Raw genomic sequence first — 22,287 nt, forward strand, 5'->3', positions numbered from 1 at the left:
GGACGTGATAGCTTGAATAATATACAGTTTAATAGGAAGCCAATGATGAGATTGTAGTAGGGAAAGACATGCTCATATTTTTGAGCATGACATATCACTCTAATTGCTATGTTTTATAATGTCTGTAACTTTTTAAGATTAGTACATGAACATCCTAAATAAGCGATGTCTAATAATCTAATTTTGTTATTAGCAATGCAAGAACAAATGAATGGAAGGTGTCATGGTCAAAAAAGTGCCTAATGGAACGTAGTTTACAGAGTATAATAAAACATGATTTACTTAAACTAGAAATTTGGGGTTCAAAAGTAGGTTGGGAATCAAAGATAATCCCAAGATATCAAAATGAGGTTACTGGCATAATAGTGTAAGCAAAAAAGTCAAAGGATATAGTTGGGGTGGAAGTCCTCCTGTGAAACCAGCAGACAACAGTTTTTTCCTTATTTAGAACTAATTTGTGATCTTTAAGATAGTTAGTCACTGACTCTAAAGAGCATTTTAATGGAGTAATATCTGGATTAAATGGGTTGATAGGAAAAAACAATAAAATGTCATAGGCATATATATATATATGGAACGATATATTCAATTTTTAAATAAGCGTTTCCAGTGGGCTTATAAATATATTGAAGAGCAACAGAGTTCATACTAGACCCTGCAGCACCCCACTGGACAAGTTAGAATTAGGAAGATGAACTCAAAGTGATTACCTTATAAGAGCAGTTAGAAAAGAGGAAAATCATGTGTGTGCTGTCCCTGATAATCCAAGAGAAGATAAAGATATAAGTAATAAAAAGTGATCTACTAGATCAAAGGCAGCAGAAAAATCTAACAAAATTGTTAGAATGGCATTATATTTATCCAAACAGGAGTGAATTTCACTAATTACCGCAGCTAAGATGGTTTCTGTACTAAAATGCATCCATAAACCTGATTGTTGAAGGTGAAAGGCAATAATTTTTTCCAGTGAAGATGAGAACATAGACTATTTTTTGCCAGTACTTTTGAAAGAAAATTTAGGTTTGATACTGGTCTATATAGTTAGCTGGTGTATATGGGTCAAGAGATGGTTTCTTTAATATCAGACGTACTAATGTATTTTTTCATTGGGTTGGAAATTGACATCGAAATATGATGGCAGATAAAGGCCAAATGGCCCACCTAGTCTGCCCATCCATAGCATCCACTATCTTCGCCTCTCTCTAAGAGATCCCATGTGTCTGTCCCACACTTTCTTAATAGAAACATAGAAGTATGATGGCAATGAGACTCAAATTAATGATAGAATATTTTGAAGCAAATTAAGCTCTGGAATGAGTAACCATGAAGAGGAGAAACAATCTATGTTGAAATATATTTATTAAAATTTTCAAAAAATTGCAAACAAGAAATCACACAGCAATACAACTCGAGTATTCTTATATATTCACAAACCAAACCCCATCTATCCCCCTCCCCCCTGTAACAATAAAGTCAAGATCCAAATGTCCACCATGTAGCATGTGGCCCCCTTCACAAATTAAGTAATCTGCCTCGAGCATGGAGAGTAAGATCCATCCAGAAATGCTCCCAGATCTGACAAAAGCGGTGTCCTGGACCCAAGTCGAGATCCCCAGCTTGTCTCTGTTCCAAAAAAGCGTGCACAATCATCAAAGATCTCCATTGACTATAAGATGGCGGGTCCTGGGACAACCAGTTGATCAATATGGCTTTCTTTCCCAGAAGCATTGCCCGTGTCACAAAAGCTATCATCCCTTTTGGCTTAGGCGTTGCAATATTGTAATATCCAAATAGAGCTCTTGGCATAGAGAGGAGAAACAATCTATAGCACAATGGCCCTGATTCTACAAAGTGCGTCCCGATTTTAGGCAGCTGTAGGCGTCCTACAGCTGTCTAATCAACCAATCGGGATGCACGTTTTTAAAAAAAATGCTATCCAGGCAGGCCGCCTATATTGAAGGCGCCTCCAGGAGCCTAGGGAGGCCTGCAAGACGCCTAAGCTCGCCTAAGGGCCTTAGGCAAACCTAGGCGGCCCTGTGCGTCTCCCTAGTAGAGGAAGAGACGCTTACAATGTAGGCCAGCAAAATGCTGGTCTGCATTGTAAGTAGATGCGGCCGCTATACTTATCGCGGCAAGGGATCTCTCTGTCGCTATAAGTATAGCGACCGCGGCCGCCTGTCTGATCACCTGCAGGAGGGTGCCGAACCGCTCTTGCCGGAACACCCCCCCAAACTCGTAATCCCTGGCAGGAGGGTGCCCAATTCCTCCTGCTGGAACCCCGGAACCCCCTCCCCCCCAAAACTCATAATCGCTGGCAGGAGGGTGCCCAACTCCTCCAACCGGAACCCCGGAACCCCCTCCCTCCAAAAACTCATAATCGCCGGCAGGAGGGTGCCCAACTCCTCCTGCCGGAACCCCCTCCCCCAAAAAACTCGTAATCGCCGGCAGGAGTGTGCCCAACTCCTCCTGCCGGAAAGCCGGACCCCCTCCGGACCCCCCATGCTAACGACCTCCCCCCCAACTAACCTACCTCCCCCCAACTAACCTTTAAATGTTGGTTGGCTGAACGGGTCTTGCTGCCGTCCAGCCAAAAAGCCCTCTTCGTCGAAATGAGACGAGCCCGCCCCTTCCTGGCCCATCCCCGCTAAGTCTAAGGCCTGATTGGCCCAGGCTCTAGAAGCATGGACCAATCAGGCCTTAGGCATAGCGGGTCCGCCTATCCCCACTAATCCTAAGGCCTGATTGGGAAGGGGCGGGCCCGTCTCATTTTGACGAGGCGGGCCTGTTGGCTGGACAGCAGCAAGACCCGTCCAGCCGACCAACATTTAAAGGTTAGTTGGGGGAAGAGAGGTTAGTTGGGGGGGAGGTCGTTAGCATGGGGGGTCTGGAGGGGGTCCGGCTTTCCGGCAGGAGGAGTTGGGCACCCTCCTGCCGGCGATTACGAGTTGGGGGGGGGGGTCCGGGGTTCTGGCAGGAGGAGTTGGGCACCCTCCTGCCAGCGATTATGAGTTTTTGGGGGGAGGGGGTTCCGGGGTTCCGGCAGGAGGAGTTGGGCACCCTCCTGCCAGCGATCGGATAGGCGGCCGCTATACTTATCCCTTGCCGCGATAAGTGTAGCGGCCGCGTCTACTCATTAACCTGATTCTCTAACAGGCGTCTGTAACATGGATGCCGGTTACAGAATCGGGGTTTAGTGAAGGCCCAATTCTGTATAGGACACCTCTCCCGGGCGTCCTATACAGAATCAGGGCCAATATGTCTTTCGTGCGGAGGCCATAACTTTGTAAGTAAGAAAATTGCCTGTGGCTGAAAAGAAGCCCATGTAGAAAAACATGAGGTTTTAATAGATTGTTGTTTTGGGGCCACATCTGAGATAAAATGTTATAGCCGACATATGCATCTATGTGGCTTCACAGCCAAGCTGCCCTGTTATAAAGTAACTCTCCCTTTATTGTGTTAATATTTTTTGTTGATTGACTTCTGCACCAGAATACAAAATGCTATTTTGCAGCTATGTAGCAATTGTATTTAAGGGAATTTTCCAGAAATGCAGGCTGGAATTTTCTGCGTATCGGCTTGTAAATATGATGAGGCTTGTACATCAAAGATGTTGAAACTGATGGACCCATTTTAAAAACTTTGCTTTGGAGAGCAACCACCAATTAAAAATTTCTATGGGAATTCATGGCCTGTTCTCTACCTTTGCTCTAGTGAAAACCAGTCCTCTGATCCCATGATTTTGAACTGGTCATTTTTGATGGAGATTGTACAGGCATTTTTTTTTTTCACTGCTGCAAAATTAGTTACAGATGCTCCCATCATTACCACTCTTTTTTTCCCCCCCTCTCTGCCAAAAATCATGATGCACACTCCATTAATCTGCCTTGTAAGAGAATGTTCCAAAGAATTCAATCTAGTATGGAACTCCAGATCTGCACTGAATTCATAAGGTTACCACCTCTTTATCACGAATTGCAGGGTGCTACACAGAATTTGCCACAATAAGAAGATATGCAAAAATATTTGTGTCAAACCTGTTCATCTGTCTCACTTGCTCACCCTCTCAACTTTGCTTAAGTACTTATTTGCTCTAGCAGGGCAAACATATATGGTCTTGCCTCTTATTCTTACCCTCTCTTAGGTATGCAGATACAGTATGATTGATATATTCACAGAGAATAAAAGAAATTGCAACTATCATAAATATGGAAAACTTCTTAAAAAGAATATTTTAACTTGCAGCATCACAAAATTTACAATACCTTCATTTGCCCAAGACAAGGCTAATGGCAGCTTCTGTTGGCTTGGCTTTGTGTCGGGGTTTCCACTGAATTGCATCTTGAAAGAAACCCTCTATCCCATATTTTCCCAATACCCCAAATAAAAAAAACAATGATTTACTCTATTAAATGCCTTCTTTGTGTTGAAACTGATCAATAAAGAAATCATTCTCTGGGTCTTAACCCCTCTAATGATGATGTCTTATGAATTTTCGTAGCCACATGCCTACTTTGGTCAAAGCCCACTTATGGTCCTGCTATACTTGTAAGGATTACTCTTGAAAGCCTATTAGCTGAAACCTTATCCAGCAGTTTATCCTCATAATAGTGAAATTGGACAATATGGTTTTGGCAAAGTGAGGTCCTCTCCTAGTTTCAGTAGAACACCTATCTGGGCTACAGTTGAGTTTTCCTCATTAATACTGGGTATTGTTATCGATTCTTCACTTACATTTAAGGACCAACTAAACTCACTTATTAAAAAGTGTTTTTTCAGCCTCCGTGCTCTGAGAAGAGTGAGAGCACTTTTTCACCAACAACACTTCTCTGTATTGGTTCAATCAATCATTTTGTCAGGGTTGGATTACTGCAATTCAGTGTATTTGGGTCTTTCAAAGGTCAGTCTGCAGAGACTTCAATAAATACAGAACACTGCAGCTAAACTTATTTTTGGTAAGAGTAAATTCGATCACATAACTTCTCTGCTCAAGGAATTACATTGGCTTCCAATGTATCTCAGAATTCAATTTAAGTGCATTTGTATTGCATTAAGATCCTATTTGGCATTTTTGCCACTTCAATTCCTTTAGACTGGAATGTTCATAGATCTCATCTTGCCAGAAGTTCTCAAAAATTAAAACTTACATTTCCCTCTCTCAGTGGTAAAAACAGAACCTTTAAGAGATTTAGCCATTCTTTTGCTTTTAAATTAACCAAATTCTGGAATGCTTTACCGCTTACATTAAGAAGTTTAGGTTCTTTTGCTTTATTCCATAATGTTCTGAAAACTTTTTGTTTGCTAAACATTTTGGAAATTAACTATTTCAGTCTACTTTTCCTTGTCAAGTTTATATATTATTTATTACATTATTGTTAACCGAGTTGAGCTCCTCTTGGTTGATGACTAAGTCTATAAAACTAAGTTTTAGTTTAGGCCTGCATTTTTCTGCTACTGTTACTCCTGGCAACATTGAATTTCTGCAGTATTGCACAGTCGCACAGAATTCCCCTTTACTCATTCAGAATCTCCTTCGGCAACGGAGAAGGGTGGATGTAGTCCCTCTGCACAAGAGCGGAAGTAAGGAGGAGGTTGGGAATTACAGGCCGGTTAGTCTGACCTCTTAAGTGGAGGATAGTGAGATTTCTAGAATCGAACAGACTGCAGGATCCGAGGCAGCATGGTTTTACGAGATGCAGAATTTTTTAGATGAATCTGATTGATTTCTTTAACTGAGTGACCAAACAGTTGGATATGAGAAGGGTGCTAGATGTAGTGTATTTGTACTTTAGCAAAGCTTTCAACATAGTGCTGCATAGAAGGTTGATAAATAAACTGAATGCATGTGGCATGGACCCTAAAGTGACAAACTGGATTAAAAGCTGGTTAAGTAGAAGATAAAGAGTAGCGAAAAATGGAGTTTGCTCAGAGGAAAAGGATGTTGTAAGTGGATTGCTGATTCTATTTAACATTTTTATGAATGATATTGCGGAAGGACTGTCTGAAAAAGTTTGTCTTTTTGTGAATGATACTAAGCTCTGTAATAGGGTAGACACCCCAGAGGGTGTAGATAACATGAGGCAGGATTTGGCAAATCTTGAAGAATTGTCAGGCAATTGGCAACTAAGATTTAGTACTAAAAAATGCAGGGTCATGCATTTTTTAGTATAGGAGGTGAGAAACTTGTGTCTGATGATCTCAAGGTGGCAAAACAGGTAGAAAAGGAAACAGTCAAAGCCAGGAAGATGCTTGGTGCATAAGGAGATGAATGGCCAATAAGATAAAGGAGATGATAATGCTGTTTATAAGTGTCTGATGAGGCTTCATTTGGAATACTGTATGCAATTTTGGAAACTGCACCTGTAAATAGATATAAATAGGATGAAGTTGGTCCAGAGGGCTGTTACAAAATTGGTTAGTGGCCTTTGTCATAAATCATATGGCTTTGACCTTTGAGGACAGGGGCTTAGCCCAGCCTTACCCTATGCAATAGCCTAGGTTCTGCACTTCTCTCTGCTCCAGGGCAAAATTTTTTGGCCAGCTTGTCTAAGAGATTGACAGACTGTCTCTAAATTCTGTAGATGCTGTTCTCAATTCTCAAAGAATATGACTATGTCATTTAGGTAAATTTTTGCATAATCACTATGGAGTCTAAGCAGCTGGTTCATTATCATTTGAAAGGTTGCTGGGGCCCCATGGAGACTGAAAAGAAGTACAGTGAACGGGTAGAGCTCTTGATGTGTGTCAAAGGCTGTTTTTTTCTTTGGATCTTTCCTCTAGAGGAGTCTGCCAGTATCCCTTTGTGAGGTCTAAAGTGGACATACTGAGGGAGGAGCTGGGATGTAACACGGGTGTAGGAAGTTAACCAGGAAATGAGTAAACCAACCTGGTCGTGCTTGTGTAGACCGGAGGGCTAGGAATTCGATAGGAAGGCAGGACTTAAATGGGAAACCAAGGTGGCAGGGGAGCCCCTTCTGATGATTCAGACAGGTCTTGACCTGTTTTTGGGCCACCGCGGGAGCGGACTGCTGGGCAGGATGGACCTGTGATCTGACCCGACAGAGGCACTGCTTATGTTCTTATGATGACAGATTTAGAGAACTTAATAAGTATACTCTGGAAGAGAGACAGGAGAAAGGAGAGATGTTTAAATATCTTCATGGGGTTAATGTACAGGAGGAGAGTCTTTTTCAAATGAAGGAAAGCTCCAGAAGGAGAGGGCATAGGACGAAGTTAAGAGGTGATAGACTCAGGTGTAATGTATGAAAATACTTATTTAGAGAAAGGGTGGTAGATGCATGGAATAGTCTCCTGGTGGAGGTGGTGGAGATGAAGACTTTCTTTTTTTTTTTTTAAACTTTATCTTTATTGAATTTTCAAAATTAATACAAGATAACCTTGCTTAAGAAAAACAGCTGCATTACAATACAAAGTAAATCCTGAGAGAAAAAAGAAAATTATTAAAATCTTCTTAGACTACAATCCATGATTGGAGAGTTCCTGAAAAATGTGAAGAGAAACAACAATAATAACGTAATAAGTAATCTGGAATAGGCTTAACAGAAGGTTCCCTATATCAGATTAACTAGTATTTAAGCCCGTTACATTAACGGGTGCTAGAATAGAAACATAGAAACATAGAAAGATGACGGCAGATAAGGGCTACAGCCCATCAAGTCTGCCCATACCATTGACCCACCCTTTTAAGTCTACTGGCCCCTTAACTCTACTGACCTGCTCTATTAGGTCTATATCCTAGCGACCCTATTCATTGGTAAGACCCTCTCAGTGATCCCACATAGGTATCCCATTTATTCTTGAAGTCTGGGATACTGCGGGCCTCGATCACCTGTACTGGAAGCTTGTTCCAATGCTCTATCACTCGTTCCGTGAAGAAGTACTTCCTGACGTCTCCATGAAACTTCCCTCCCCTGAGTTTGAGCGGATGTCCTCTTGTATTCGAGGGTCCTTTGAAAAGAAAGATATCATCTTCCACCTCGACTTGTCCCGTGATGTACTTAAATGTCTCTATCATGTCTCCCCTCTCCCTACGCTCCTCGAGAGTATAGAGCTGCAATTTGTTCAGTCTTTCTTCGTACGAGAGACCCTTTAGCCCCGAGACCATCCTGGTGGCCATCCGCTGAACCGACTCAATTCTGAGCACATCTTTACGGTAATGTGGCCTCCAGAATTGCACACAGTATTCTAGATGAGGTCTCACCATGGCTCTGTATAATGGCATCATGACTTCCTGTTGACGAAACTTCTCTTAGATGAAGCCTTCTCCACTTGAGTGGCAGTCTTCATGTCTGCACTGATGATCACTCCCAAGTCTCGTTCTGCCGTAGTCTTGGTCAAAGTTTCTCCATTCAAGGTGTAAGTTCTGCATGGATTTCCATTTCCGAGATGCATGACCTTACATTTCTTGGCGTTGAAGCCCAGCTGCCAGATAGAGGACCAACTTTCTAAAGTACGGAGGTCCTGTTCCATAGTATCCTGTAGATTGTAGCCGTTTACGATATTGCATAGTTTGGCGTCATCAGCGAATAAGGTTACCTTGCCTTGAAGCCCTTGAGTCAAATCCCTAATGAATATGTTGAAGAGGAGTGGACCCAGGACTGAGCCCTGCGGCACTCCGCTGGTCACTTCCGACGTTTTAGAGAGGGTACCATTAACCATCACCCTCTGAAGTCTGCCACTTAGCCAGTCTTTAACCCATGCAGTTAGTGTTACTCCTAACCCCATTGATTCCATCTTGTTCAGCAGTCTGCGGTGTGGGACGCTGTCAAAAACCTTGCTGAAATCAAGGTATACGACGTCTAAGGACTCTCCCGAGTCCAGCCTTCTTGTTACCCAGTCAAAGAAGCTGATAAGATTGGACTGGCAGGACCTACTCTTGGTGAATCCATGTTGATTGGGGTCCTGGAGATTCCCCTCATTCAAGACCGTATCTAATTTATGCTTAATTAGTGATTCCATGAGTTTACACACTATTGAAGTGAGACTCACCGGTCTATAGTTCGCAGCCTCAGCCTTGCAACCCTTTTTATGCAGAGGAACGACATTGGCTGTTTTCCAGTCCAATGGAACTTTCCCCGTGCTTAGTGAGAGATTGAAGAGCACGGCCAACGGTTCCACCAGAACATCTCTCAATTCTCTAAGCACTCTTGGGTGTAAATTGTCCGTTCCCATGGCCTTGTTCTCCTTGAGCCTTGTCAGTTCGCTGTAGACATCTTCAGGTGTGAACTCAAAATTCTGAAACGGGTCTTCCGCAATTTGTTTTGTGTAGATGTGTAGACTTTTAGCACAATGGGTTGCTGAGGTGTTTCTTTCTTTCTTACTTTATGTTTTTGCTCTCTCTCCCTGCCCCCTTTCTTTCTTTCTGTCTCTGTCCCCCTGTGTGTCTCTGTCTGTCTCTTCCCTGCTCCCCCCCCATCTTACTGTCTCTTTCCCTGGCTGTCTGTCAGTCTTTCTTTCTTTCTGTAACTTCTCCCTTCCTTTTACCTCCCATGTCCCCTGTCCAGCAGTAGCCTTTCTCCCAATCACACCCCCCCAAAGAAAACCAAGATAGTTTATTGTTCTCAACCAATTAAAACCCTCCCCCAAATCAAAGCAAGATCGTTTCCTGTCCCCAACAAATCACACCCCTCTCCCCGAATGGAAGCAAGATTGTTCCCTTCCCCCCTTCCCAACACCCCGCCCCCTTTACCTAAAGTAATGTAAGATCGTTCACTGATTCCCCAGCATACATACCACCCAAATTAAAGCAAAATATTTCCCTTCCCCAAATAGGCTTATTTGAGAAGGGGCTCGGCGCAAGCCATCCTGTTGAGACTTGGAAACCGCCTCGCGCAGAATGCAACCGCCGCGGGCCTAGGGTGTAGGCGTCAGTGACAGCAGGTTACCTGACCACCGAGGTCGGGGCCCCCCAGTGAGGCAGCAGGTATTGCAGTGCTGGGGCAGTGCAGAAGAGGAGGAAGATGGGTCTGTGGTTCTCTTCTCTTCTCTTCTCTTCCTTTCCTCCTCCTCCCTCTCCTGTTCCCGCAGTCTCCAGAACCCTTTTGCGAACTTTTTGCAAGAGGGAGCGCGACAGCGGGGCCGGGGCGGGTGCCAAGGATGTGCGGCGGGGCTTCTTTTTGGCGTCGGTGAGGCATGAGAGGTTGGAGAGGGATTTTTGCCTGCGCAGGTTCGAGCCACTGACGGCTGCCACCCGGAACACCTTCAGCTCGCCAGTCCCGCACAGGGGCAGTGACAGCGGCCAACCCTCCGCCAGGGCCTTCGGAAGAGTCCTCAGTGGCTCGGAACTGCAAACAAAGAAGGGATGGCGTCTCTCCTGCCGAACTTCTTGCCTCTCACCCCCCCTTCCCTCTGGCTCTGATGTATTGGAGGGCCGCGAGTGTGGGGCAGTTGTAGGCGCGCATGCGCACTCCTTCTGGCCACGGACATACAGATCAGGGAACACGCAGGTAGGAGTGCGCATGCGCGCTTAACATTTTATATATTAGATTAACACTACCAGTAGACAACTTCTTCAAATCAAGAAATATGCGCAAGTGTTCAGGTAAATAGAAAACATATTTAACTGCAAGGTATTTAACTAAACATTTACATGGATAGGCAAGCAGAAAGGAAGCGCCCAGTGTCACTGTCTTAGTTCTCATTGCTAGAAAAGGTTTGCGCCACTCTTGTGTTTGTCTTGCAACATCTGGGTATATCCAAACCTTTCCCCCCAGAAATGGTAGTTGAGAATTCTGAAAATATAGTCTCAAAAGCGAATTTGTGTCTTGCTCAAAAACAAAAGAAACTAATAGTGTAGCTCTCTCTGTGGAATCTGTAATTCATGACTCAATTATTTCTATAAGATTTAATTGTTCCATAGCTGCTCCTAGTTTAGGAGTGGCTCCTATCTGTTTCTTTGAAGGAATATAGTATACCCGATTAACTGGTGGAATTAAATCAGATGAGTATTTTAAAACTTCAATGAGGTATTTTCTTAACATTTCTATAGGAAGCACTCCAATAGCTTGAGGAAAACTGAGAATCTGCACATTTAATCTTTTATTATAATTTTCCAGTTGTTCTATTTTCCTGTTCAAATTTAGTTTGTCTTTAACCAGATCTGAAGATAGGTTCTGTAAATCAGAAACTTGAGATTTAACCTGAGAAATTTCCTTATTAAATTGCTCTGTAGTACCTTGCAGTTTTCCCCCCAAGGCATTAACTGTACTGCAATTTCTCTAGAAGAGTCGGAAACTGTAGTATTGATCTTCATGAGAGCCTCCCAAATGCTCTCTAATGATACCGCCACAAGTTTTCTTTCTTGAGGAGCTCTGTCCATGATTTCTCCTCCCTCCAGCAGTTTCCACGCAGCTAAAGCCCTTGCTGCCGGGGTCTCCCTCAAGGAAGTCACATTGGGAGACACACCCGGCTCAGTTTGCGACGATTGCCGGGGGCAGCGGTGGCTCAGACATCGGGGGGGAGAGAGAAACCTCCCAGTCTAAAGCCCCGGCCTCTCTACCGATAGTCAGGGAACCAACTCTGACAAACTCGAACATGGAGCGTTGTAAGGGAGTAGAAGTTCGTACTGCAGGGGGCTCGGCATGAACAGCTCCCTTTCGCTTTGAATGTGGCATACTCGCCACGATGAGGAAACACTGGGAAACAAGAAAAATTGTTCCTGCTTAGATCGACCTCAGAGACACAGAAGGTAAGCTGCCGCCATCTTGGAACTCTCCAGTGCATTTTCTTAAAACCGAGATGAAGACTTTCTGAATTTAAGATAGTGTGGGACAGGCATGTGGGATCTCTTAGGGAGAAAAGGAGATAGAGGATGGTGTGGAAGAGGCAGACTGGATGGGCCATTTGGCCTTTATCTGCTATCATGTTTCTATATAACTTACAGAATATTTCTAGTTATGTGTTTTCCTGCCACATTTACGCAAATGCAGTAATGCCAGGTCTCTGTCTGGTGCAACTTCAGACATATAAAAGTAAGGTATGCCAATAACAGGTTATACTAGTTTTCTATAATGGAATCTGGGTGCACCAGGCTTGCACCATGCAACATCTGCATACCCAATTGGAGGCACCCACTTATAGAATTTTCTCCATAATGACATGTGGCCAAAACTCATCTGTCAAGAAACCTGATTTTTTTTTTTTTGATCAAACTACTTATCAAGTTGGTATCCATATAACTGGCTTTGAATATAAACCTAGACCCCTGTTGCCATTGTTGTAATTATAGTTTCAAATTGTTTTCTTTTCTATTTTAAAAGGTTGGATTATAGTGGACCTTCGCGAGAATTTTTTTTCCTGGTATCCAGAGAGCTATTCAACCCATACTATGGCCTATTTGAATATTCAGCCAATGATACCTACACGGTCCAGATCAGTCCGATGTCAGCCTTTGTAGATAATCACCATGAATGGTAAAAGATTTTAATTTCATGTTCAGTTTTGGTATTTTTTGTTGCTGTTGTTGTTGCAGCTGTTCCTAGAGATTTTCATGCAGTCTATTGCTTAAATTAAAATCCAATCCTGTTCTGGTGCTAAGACTTGTGGGTTTGAGTTCAACTCTAGAAATGTATTCCACCAGGGTTTTAAGTATCAGTGGAGCAACAGCCCATGGTGCAAAGTTTGGAGGGGAGCAGGCTTAACCATTTAGGCAGAGTAGGTGGTCACTTAGGATAACAGCTTCTGGGAGAGAGCAGCAACAGTCAAAGCTAAATAATAGGACCTATCTGCCACACAAATGAAAGAACCATCAGAATATACTGATACCTGTAAAAAGGATGAACTCAAATAATCCATTTACCAGGTCAATGACCTGTCTTCTTTGTGTATGTGTTTGTTTATATACAAGGGATTTTCAGGTGTTCACACTTTTCTTTTTTATACACTATTTATTAAATAACTGAAAAGCAAATTACAACACTTTTCCACATAAAAATGTTTTGTTCCCAGCGTCCTATTAACACGCCCTCTTACCACTTCTCCCATCCCAACCATTTCCTGCGAAAATATGAAAGCGTGGAAATTTTTTGAAGAACCCTTATATATAGAGATAGATATATATGCATGCACATGCATGAATGCACACATACATAAATACATATGTATATAGATTTATAGACATATACATAAAACATGGTTGGTTTAATCAAGTATTGCCAAAGAATGTTACTATGCTGCAGTCAACATTTTAAAGCTAATCTTCCAAGATTGCATCGAATATAACTACCTATGTGTGCCCTCATTTACTATGTTACTGTGTTACACACACATACATTAAATGATATGAATATGTAAAAGTATAATGTCCACTTACAAGTTTTTACAGATCATTAATTATCTTAATCTTGGTGGGGAGGTTTCAGAGGCCTGGCAGTTTAGCCATTTTAGAGGTTGGAGAGGGTCAGGCTCGAGGACCCTTAGAGTATCAAGAATGAAGGTAGAGGGAAAATATAAGGAGCTGGAAATGGAGATGAGGGGGTAGAAAGAGGGAGAGGTTGCTTGGGCATTGAGTATTAGCTGGCAAGGGGAAGATGACTGACAATTATAGCTGGGGATTGAACACTGATGACGGGAGAGATGTTTGATTATACAGTACTCCATATGGAGGGCAGCAGGGTTCCCATTAATGAAATGCAGGGTTAGAGAACAGGGTAGGGAGGGGAGAAAGGAAGAAATGAATAAAGAGAAAAACCTGAAGAAGAACTTTGAGAGGAAGGAGGAAGACGAGTGGGGAAAAGATAAGAGAAAATGGAGAGGGGAAAAATTGAACTGGTGAAGAAAGAATGGAAGATTAAGAAATGGGTGGAACAATGGAGGACTGCTAGAGAGAAAGGGAGAGGTATGGAATGGAGTGAAAGCACAAGGAATGGATCTATTGTTATGGGATCAAACTGAGTGCTTGTGACCCAGATTGGCCTCTGTCAAAAAAATAAAAAGGCTCCAATGCCAAATTTTGATAGGTACTAGTGTTGCTGTTGTTGGAATACCTTTATCCAGGCCTTCAACTGCAACTCTACCTCAACCAGTAGCTTCAGCATGGATCCTTCCAGGACTCATGCACTGATGTGTGCTGTAGTGCCCTGTCTCTAATGCAAGTTTCCATGGTGACAGGAAGCCTGAACTGAGAAGGAGTTATGATACCAGAGGGCGTGTCAACACAGGAGGGCGGGAAGGCCAGAGATATCAAGTTACCTAGTTCCAGACTAGAGACTTTTTGGCCAATTCTAGTTTTAAACTTCCGTTCCAAAGTAGTGTGGGATTGGTAGTGCCTGAATTTGCATCAAATCAGTTCTCCAAGTCCTATAATGCAACAGGATAAGGTGATCAGAAATCCAGGACTGTCCTAAAATCTCCATCCTGGAACTGGGTAACTTGGCCAGCATCTCTGAAAGTTGCTGCACTGAAGTCACTGGCTGAAAGAGAGTTGCTGCTTAGGGAAGTGAGGCCAACCTTCAGTACAAAAGCAGGAATAAGGAGGAAGTTAAAGAAGGAGGGATCTGGTCTGGAGAGGGATGATGGAGGTAGTTAGGAGGTGGGCCATTAGTGTGGGCAGACTAGATGGGCCGTGGCCCTTTTCTGCCGTCATGTTCTATGTTTCCATGTTTCTATGATGGAGAGCAGATCGTCCCTCCAGTGATATCAGTAGGGGGAACCACGCTTCCTTTTCCCCTATTGCCTATGGGTGCCCATAACTGAAATCCGGCCCTTCAAGATGCTGTTTTTGGTAGACCTTTTCGGTCTGATACAGCATGGCTCATTTTATATACATATATGTGTTAGTGCCCTTGCATTTTTTTCCCTCTATTTGGTCCCTGGCTGTAAAATATGTTTGAGTTTGAAACTAAACAATGTACAAGACACCTGAAAGCTAGACTGTCCTATTGAAAAATAACCCAAGAAATGTGAAACATCAGAATTTCATTAGGTTTTTATTGTAGTGATGGTATGGTAATATCTGCTTCTCTTTATGTTTTAGGTTCAGGTTCAGTGGTCGAATTCTTGGTCTTGCTCTGATACACCAATATTTATTAGATGCCTTCTTCACAAGGCCGTTTTATAAGGCCCTTCTCAGAATGTGAGTAGAAATGCCTCTTTAAACATCTGTACATGCCATAAAATGTAAATTTTAACCATTTTGCTAATCTTTTCAGGTTTTCTATTAGTAGGTACGTTAGAACTGTTTATATAAATTAAATTCATTCTTTTCTGGTACCTGAACTTAAATACAGTTATCACAAAACCTTTTACAGTATAGAATGTCAAGAATGATATGCAACAGTATATGTTAAAATAAAATTTTCATTGTACACCTGGGTTGTTTTCTGAGATAGTATAACAATACAGGGAGCTCTTTCTGAATACTACCCATAGGTCCACAAACTCACTACTATATACCGCACAGGTTACTTACATAAGCTATTGCTATTTAACTTAAAATTGCATATCACTTTAGTATTGATGTGCTCGGACTCAAATCCAGCTTGCACTACATAAAAAACAGTGTTCAGTTCTGGTTGCCGTATCTCAAAAAAAATATACTGAAATTAGAAAAGATACAGAGAAAGACGACGAAAATGATGAAAGGGATGGGACGACTTCCCTATGAGGGAAAGGCATAGGGAGGATATGATAGAGGTCTATAAAATAGTGAGTTGAGTGGAAAGAGTAGATATGAATCGCTTTTTCACTCTTTCCAAAAATACTAGGACTAGAGGGCATGTGATGAATCTACTAAGTAGTAGATTTAAAACAAACCAGAGAAAATATTTCTTCACACAACGTGTAATTAAACTCTCGAATTTGTTGCTGGAGAATGTGGTGAAATCAGTTATCTTAGCAGGGTTTAAAAAAGGTTTAGATAATTTCCTAAAAGAGAAGCCATTATTGAGATTCCTAGGATAAGCATCATAAAATCTGTTTTACTACTTGGGATCTAGCTAGGTACTTGGGACCTGGATTGGCCACTGTTGGTAACAGGATACTGGGCTTGATGGACCTTTGGTTTGTCCCAGTATGGCAATTCTTATGTTCTTACATTGGAAACCATCACAGTATCATCAATGTTCATAAACTTACCACTATTGTAATAAAAATAAAAAAAATCCAATACCTCTGAATATTATCTGTGGTGGTCCAAAAATACTCTTTCACAGTTACCGTATATACTCAAATTCTTTCACAGTTATTGGATATATTCAAACATAAGCCAAGATTTTTGAGACAAAAATGGCCCCAAAATAGGGGTCTTGGCTTATATTCAGGTCAGTGCCCACCCGCCCCCCCCCCCTCCCGGACCTGTTGCAGGCCATCCTCTATCCTCAATATCATTCTTCCTTTTGGTTCCCCTCCTGACATTAGTCCTCTGTTCAATCCCCTTTAAAAGTCACAATCTAGTTCCAATCCCCCTATCCAAAATCTTACCCACCCCCCAGAGTCTATCCCTTCCACCATCCCCCAATTCCCCTCACCCTCCAGGACCTATCTAGGAGACTCTGTTGCTGTCTGGAACTACAACAGGATCTAAAATGACCTAGCAGCATCTAGCAGTCACCTCATGGTCCTGCTCTTAATTTTTCATGAAGAAAACCAGCAGCTTCATTATTTGCTATCCTATTAACTTTTCTTGTGTCCCGCTATTCTGTGATCTGCTTTTGTGCAAGCATTCATTGTGGGCAATGTCAATGAAAGTACACTGTACCAGACTACTCAGTTCATTTTTTTTCTTTTATCTCCTTTAAATAACCTTAGCCTCTGTGATTTAAGTGACTTGGAATACCTCGATGAGGAGTTTCATCAGAGCCTCCAGTGGATGAAAGACAATGATATCCATGATATTTTAGATCTGACATTTACAGTCAATGAAGAGGTTTTTGGGCAGGTATGCAACATTTCTTTGTATCGGATACCAGTGGCACTCTTCATTTCTTCATATTTATGCATTCTGTACTGTGCTGAGTGTTAACTGATAAGAGTGGATCCAGGCCTTGGTCATGTGGGTTATTACCCTTTATTACTATAAAATATCTTTCTAGTGCAATAGGGATGGTATGCTGAACCATAGGGTACTTGATCCATTCTCATGAGCATACTCCAGAAAGATGTCAATCACAGCTTTTGAAGACCTCCTCCTTCTTCCCAATCTCTGCTGCCCCCTTCAGTTTCTCTTTCTGCAGGCGAGCATGAAGGTGACTTCTGATCTGCTTAGTTTATTTCTTTTTTATTTTGCGTTAGTTTTGCAGTTTTTCTTTCTAATCGCACTTTTTTTTTGTGAAGTCAGATCCCGTTTGTTAAGGGTCTACTCTGCCTGTGTTCTGGAGTGTTGACTCCTGGCTGTTTATGTTGCTTCACTGTTAATAAACACATATTTTTTTTAAAAAAAGAAATATTCAAATAACAGTACACATAATAGCACATAGTGTGTGTCAACACAATACAATATAAACTTCTTTATAGACAGCTCTGGAGGGAACATACTGTATAAATAGATAAGATCGAGTGACAGCAGTTAAATGGAAATAAGGGTAACTAACTTAAGATATAATTGCAAGTGAAGTTGGAAAGAACGTAGGAAAATCTTTTCAGTTAGAGTAGGAGTGGATAAGCAAGTCCTGCCACAGTATGTTCAACCAATGTCAATCCTTGTATGTGTGACTAGCTAATTAGTTGTTTCTTCCATTCTTCCGTTTAAAAAGCAAATAATTGGGAAAACAGATTACAGTTACCATAATGAGATTCACTAATCATTTTAGGGGCATTAGGAGGACTGAAATCTGATTTATACAGTCTTAAATATTTATTTACATAGGCACCCAGTAGGCTTGGGGAGGCTAAATCTCCCTAGCTCCAACTATAACCTTTCTCACCTCCCTACTGCCACCACTGCTATACTGCCCAAAATGGTTTACAATAATGAACATAAAATACAATAGAAACAAAAAATAAAATACCGTATTTTTCGCTCCATAAGACGCACCCTAGATTTAGAGGAAGAAAACAAGAAAAAAAACATTCTGAACCAAATTCTCCCTGCCAGGGTCTGCACTAACTCCACACTCTTTGCCAAGCTCTGCACCCTGTCCCCCCGCCCAGCCTGGCTCTGTACCCAGTCCCCCCTCTGGTGGTCTAGTGGTAGGCAGGGACAGGGCAGGTAGGCAGGCAGGGCCCCCCCCCCCCCTTCAGCACTTAAGCTTCCTAAAGTTACCAGTTGATTCCAGTTCATAATCAGCTGAGCCAGTTCAGATTATATTCCTACTATAGAGGGAGCCAGTTTGTTCAGATTTTTTTAAGATCATATATAGATCTTGGGATAGTAATTTAAAACCTGGATAAACCCAAGCTGTCCCTCAGCACTGCCCAACAAAGTTATTTCCAACCTCAAGTCTCCGAAGAGCTTCCTGTGCTCCAGGTGCTGCTGCCTTCCAGAGCCGGACTTGCCAAGGTCCTGATAGAGGAGCTTGGGTTTGGTGGAAGGCTCCTGCGGCAATGGTGCCCGGGTATCGGCTTTCTCCTCTGGGGCTTGTGGCCAGGTTGCACCGATCTCGGGCAGGCCGCGCTTGACGACGATGACAAGGCTTTGTGTCACTTATGGATGGCGGCGAGCCTTGTGCACATCTCCTTTTGCAGCACCAGTACTTCTGCGTGCGAGTATTGAACAGGCCCCTCATCCTTCTGCGGGACCGATACAGGGGCTCACAACAGGGGCTCCAGGAGACACTGTTTTTGAAATGCGTAGCCTCCATGTGCCCTGGTCTCCAGTGAAACAGAGGAGGGGGGGGGGAGAAGTACGAGGAGGGAGAGTAAAAAAGGGGGCGAAGGTTGTTCCGTGATTAAAAATAGGTACCGGGGGGGGGGCGGGTTGTGGTGTTCGTTCCATAAGACACATCCTTATTTCCACCCACTTTTGGGGGGGGGGGGAAAGTGCATCTTATGGAGCGAAAAATACGGTACTAATTCAATTCCCATTAAAAATAAAACATGCTTCAGTATATAAGTGAATTCTGACAACTGTATTTGAGAAAGCTTTGAATACAAAAAATAGTAATAGATGGAAATGAGCTATTGCTCTTGTTAGGATAGAAAGAGATCATTTTAGCTTAGAGTGAATGACACACAATACTTCCAAGTAGAATTTGCATTTGGTAGATGATATTGCAAACTTTAAAATATAAACATTTGTCAGACCAGTTAGCCTTTTGATAACCCTTTGATTTACAGCTGTACTAAATGCTTTTTTCCATCTTAGATCACGGAGCGAGAGTTAAAACCAGGAGGTGCCAACATCCCGGTAACAGAGAAAAATAAGAAGGAGTACATTGAGAGAATGGTGAAATGGAGGATCGAGAGGGGAGTTGTGCAACAGACAGAGAGCTTAGTGCGTGGCTTTTATGAGGTAACATGTTCTGTCATTTTTAGATTTCACACATTTTTAAAAAGCTCTCAGCATCCTGCTTTCATAAAACATCCTAAATACTTTCCAGTAAGAGCTACAAAGCTGAGCTTACATTCAAGAAAGAGCTCTTTTCCATCATGGCAGTGGTTTCTGATAGTATTATAATTGACTCTCCCACCTTCTCTTGTGCAACATATTCAGAGCCATGCTTTGTGACATCCTAAAAAATAAAATTTGGGTTATTTGCATCTTGTTGATTTAATTTTACCTCAACCTTCAGTTAGCCAAGAAAAAGCAAGAGGAAGTAATGGAGCCTGCTTTCCAAGATTTGGGGATACCCTCAAAAAAGACCCCTATCAAGATCATCTTGGCCCTTCTTCCCCCAGAAATATCTTGAGACTGTATGTGATAGGATGCCAAACACATTCACTCTGACACAACAATCTCATAAGCCGCCTTCCCTGTGGAATACTGGCTGAAAGGAAGAAAATGGTTCTCCTTGACCACTTGTAAAACATATCTTATTTTAAAAACTAAAGATCTAAATACATTTACAAAGGCATATGTCTGACTTCTTAAGTTCTTTTTACAGGTTGTAGATGCTCGTCTTGTGTCTGTCTTTGATGCACGGGAACTGGAGTTAGTCATTGCCGGAACAGCAGAAATTGACCTAAGTGACTGGAGAAATAATACGGAATACCGAGGAGGTAAAATTGATTCCAGATGGTACTAATTGTTTTAGTACAATAAGACAATAAGTTCTTATGAAGGTTTTGCCTCTCTGAGAGAGTAATAGAGAACTGGTAAAAAAAAATCGCTGCTCTGCCTTAATAAGAAAAATCAGATGGGGTAGATTCAGTAAATGGTACCTAAACTAGGTAGGATGCAACATAAAAATATACACATTATCAAATAACATAACAAGATGGGTAAATAAAAACTCACAGATTCTACTGGCTTAACCTAACCAAAAGACACCAATTAATCAAAAACTTGAAAAATAAATAAGCTTTCAAGTGCTTCCTAAACTTTAGTAAGGAGTTTATATCCCATATATTCAATGAAAGTGAGATCTGTAACTGAGCACCTTCAACATACACAGTTGCAAAATGATAAACATCAAGTCTGATCTTCCTAAATGCATCAAGTAATATCTTATTAGAAGATGCTAAACAACATATGGGATAATAATTCCTGGATGAGGATGCAAGTGTCAGAAAGGCTTCATTGTATAGAGCAGTTCACCCCCTAGATCGGGGGTCGGCAACCTGCGGCTCCAGAGCCGCATGCGGCTCTTTTCCACCTTTGCTGCGGCTCCGGTAGTGTGTCACGCAGGCATGCAGCTTACAAGTCCGGCGTCGCGGCAAGAAATAGCCATGCTGAGCAGTGAGCTCAGCACATACACAGATGAAAGCCTTGCTTGCTGATTGGTCCGGCGGCCCCGCCCCGCCGTGCCGCCGGACCAATCAGCAAGCAAGGCTTTCATCTGTGTAGTGCTGAGCTCACTGCTCAGCATGGCTATTTCCCCGCCGCGACGCTGGACTTGTAAGGTGCACGCCTGAAAAAGAAATCATCCTGGCCGGGGTCGGTGTCATGCTCCGGAGATCTACAGCCTTCCTATCTCCCTCTCCCTTCTACCTGCTTCCGGCCACATCCCCTGCTCCGCGGCTCTCTTCGGCAACTCAGCAGCAGCGATCGACACAAGCTTCTGACGTCGGGGCCTACCCTCTGCGAGTCCCGCTTGTTTCAACTTCCTTTTTCCACAAAGGCAGGACTCGTAGAGGGAAGGCCTCGATGTCGGCAGCTTGTCTTGATCACTGCTGCTGACGAGTTGCTGAAGAGAGCCGCGGAGCAGGGGGGTTTTGCCAGGTGCAGGTAGAAGGGAGAGGGCCAGATGCAGGACTCGTGGGTGAGGGAGGAGAAGAGACAGAGAAAGAGAGAGGGGAGGGAAACAAAAGGAAATATTTCATACTGGGCTGGGCCGGAGTGGAGGGAGGGTGGAAAGATTCTAGCTACAGGGTGCAGTAACAAAGGAAAAGGGGGGAAAGCTGAAAATGGAGATAGTGACACAAAGAAGAGAAAGGGTAAGCAGGACCTACTGAATAAGGATAGAGATACAGAGGGGACATGAAGAGGAGGTAAAATAGAGACATAGAAGTAATGCTGAAAAAGTGTGTGGGGGGAGATAAAGACATTGAAAGGGCAAATGGTGAACATGGCGTAAAGATAAGGACAGAGACAAATGAAGATTCTGAAAAAATGGTGAGATAGGATTATAGGTGAGATGGACACAAAGAAGGGTGATGCTGGAAAATAGGTGGAATGGTAATTCTGACAGACACAGAAGGGAAATGCTGGATCAAGGAGAGATGGGGCTCAGGCTGGATGGAATGAGGAGAAATGCCTTGTTGGCCCGGAACTTCCTCTCCTACGTCAGAATTGACGTCAGGGAGCGGAATGCTGGTCAGCGCAACACTTCTGCAGGGAAAGCTTGGGATGGCGGTGGCTTGGGGGCTGTTCCCCGATTGCGGTGGCAGCAAACCGAGTGGCTTGGGGGACGGCACGGAGACAGAAAGAAGGGGGAACAGGGAGACAGAAAGAAAAAGTTGGGGGAGAGAATGAGGTCTGGAGGAGAGGAAACATACAGGAGGCTGAAAGAAAGGAAGAAAGATTGGATGCACAGTCAGAAGAAGAAAGTGCAACCAGAGACTCATGAAATCACCAAATAGCAAAGGTAGGAAAAATGATTTTATTTTCAATTTAGTGATCCTGTATATAGCATTAAGATAAGAAACAATATATGCAGTGTTAGATTTGTTTTATAATGGTTTTGCGGCTCCAAGTTTTTTTTTCTTTTCGAAAACGGGTCCAAGTGGCTCTTTATG

At 42.8% G+C, this 22,287-nt stretch overlaps 1 protein-coding gene across 9 annotated transcripts in view; it reads left to right on the forward strand.

Moving 5' to 3' along the window:
* The window catches only part of HECW2 (HECT, C2 and WW domain containing E3 ubiquitin protein ligase 2), a 487,554-nt gene that overhangs the window by 438,955 nt on the left and 26,312 nt on the right, over positions 1-22,287 (forward strand). For all 9 annotated transcript variants that reach the window (XM_033946090.1, XM_033946087.1, XM_033946093.1 and 6 more), the window contains 5 exons: positions 12,276-12,428; positions 14,990-15,088; positions 16,762-16,891; positions 19,256-19,402; positions 19,995-20,109. In XM_033946090.1, the coding sequence (XP_033801981.1) occupies positions 12,276-12,428; positions 14,990-15,088; positions 16,762-16,891; positions 19,256-19,402; positions 19,995-20,109 (644 nt within the window). The remainder of the gene's footprint in view (positions 1-12,275; positions 12,429-14,989; positions 15,089-16,761; positions 16,892-19,255; positions 19,403-19,994; positions 20,110-22,287) is intronic.

This window comes from Geotrypetes seraphini, chromosome 5, assembly GCF_902459505.1.
Source record: "Geotrypetes seraphini chromosome 5, aGeoSer1.1, whole genome shotgun sequence".
NCBI classification, from domain to species: domain Eukaryota; kingdom Metazoa; phylum Chordata; class Amphibia; order Gymnophiona; family Dermophiidae; genus Geotrypetes; species Geotrypetes seraphini.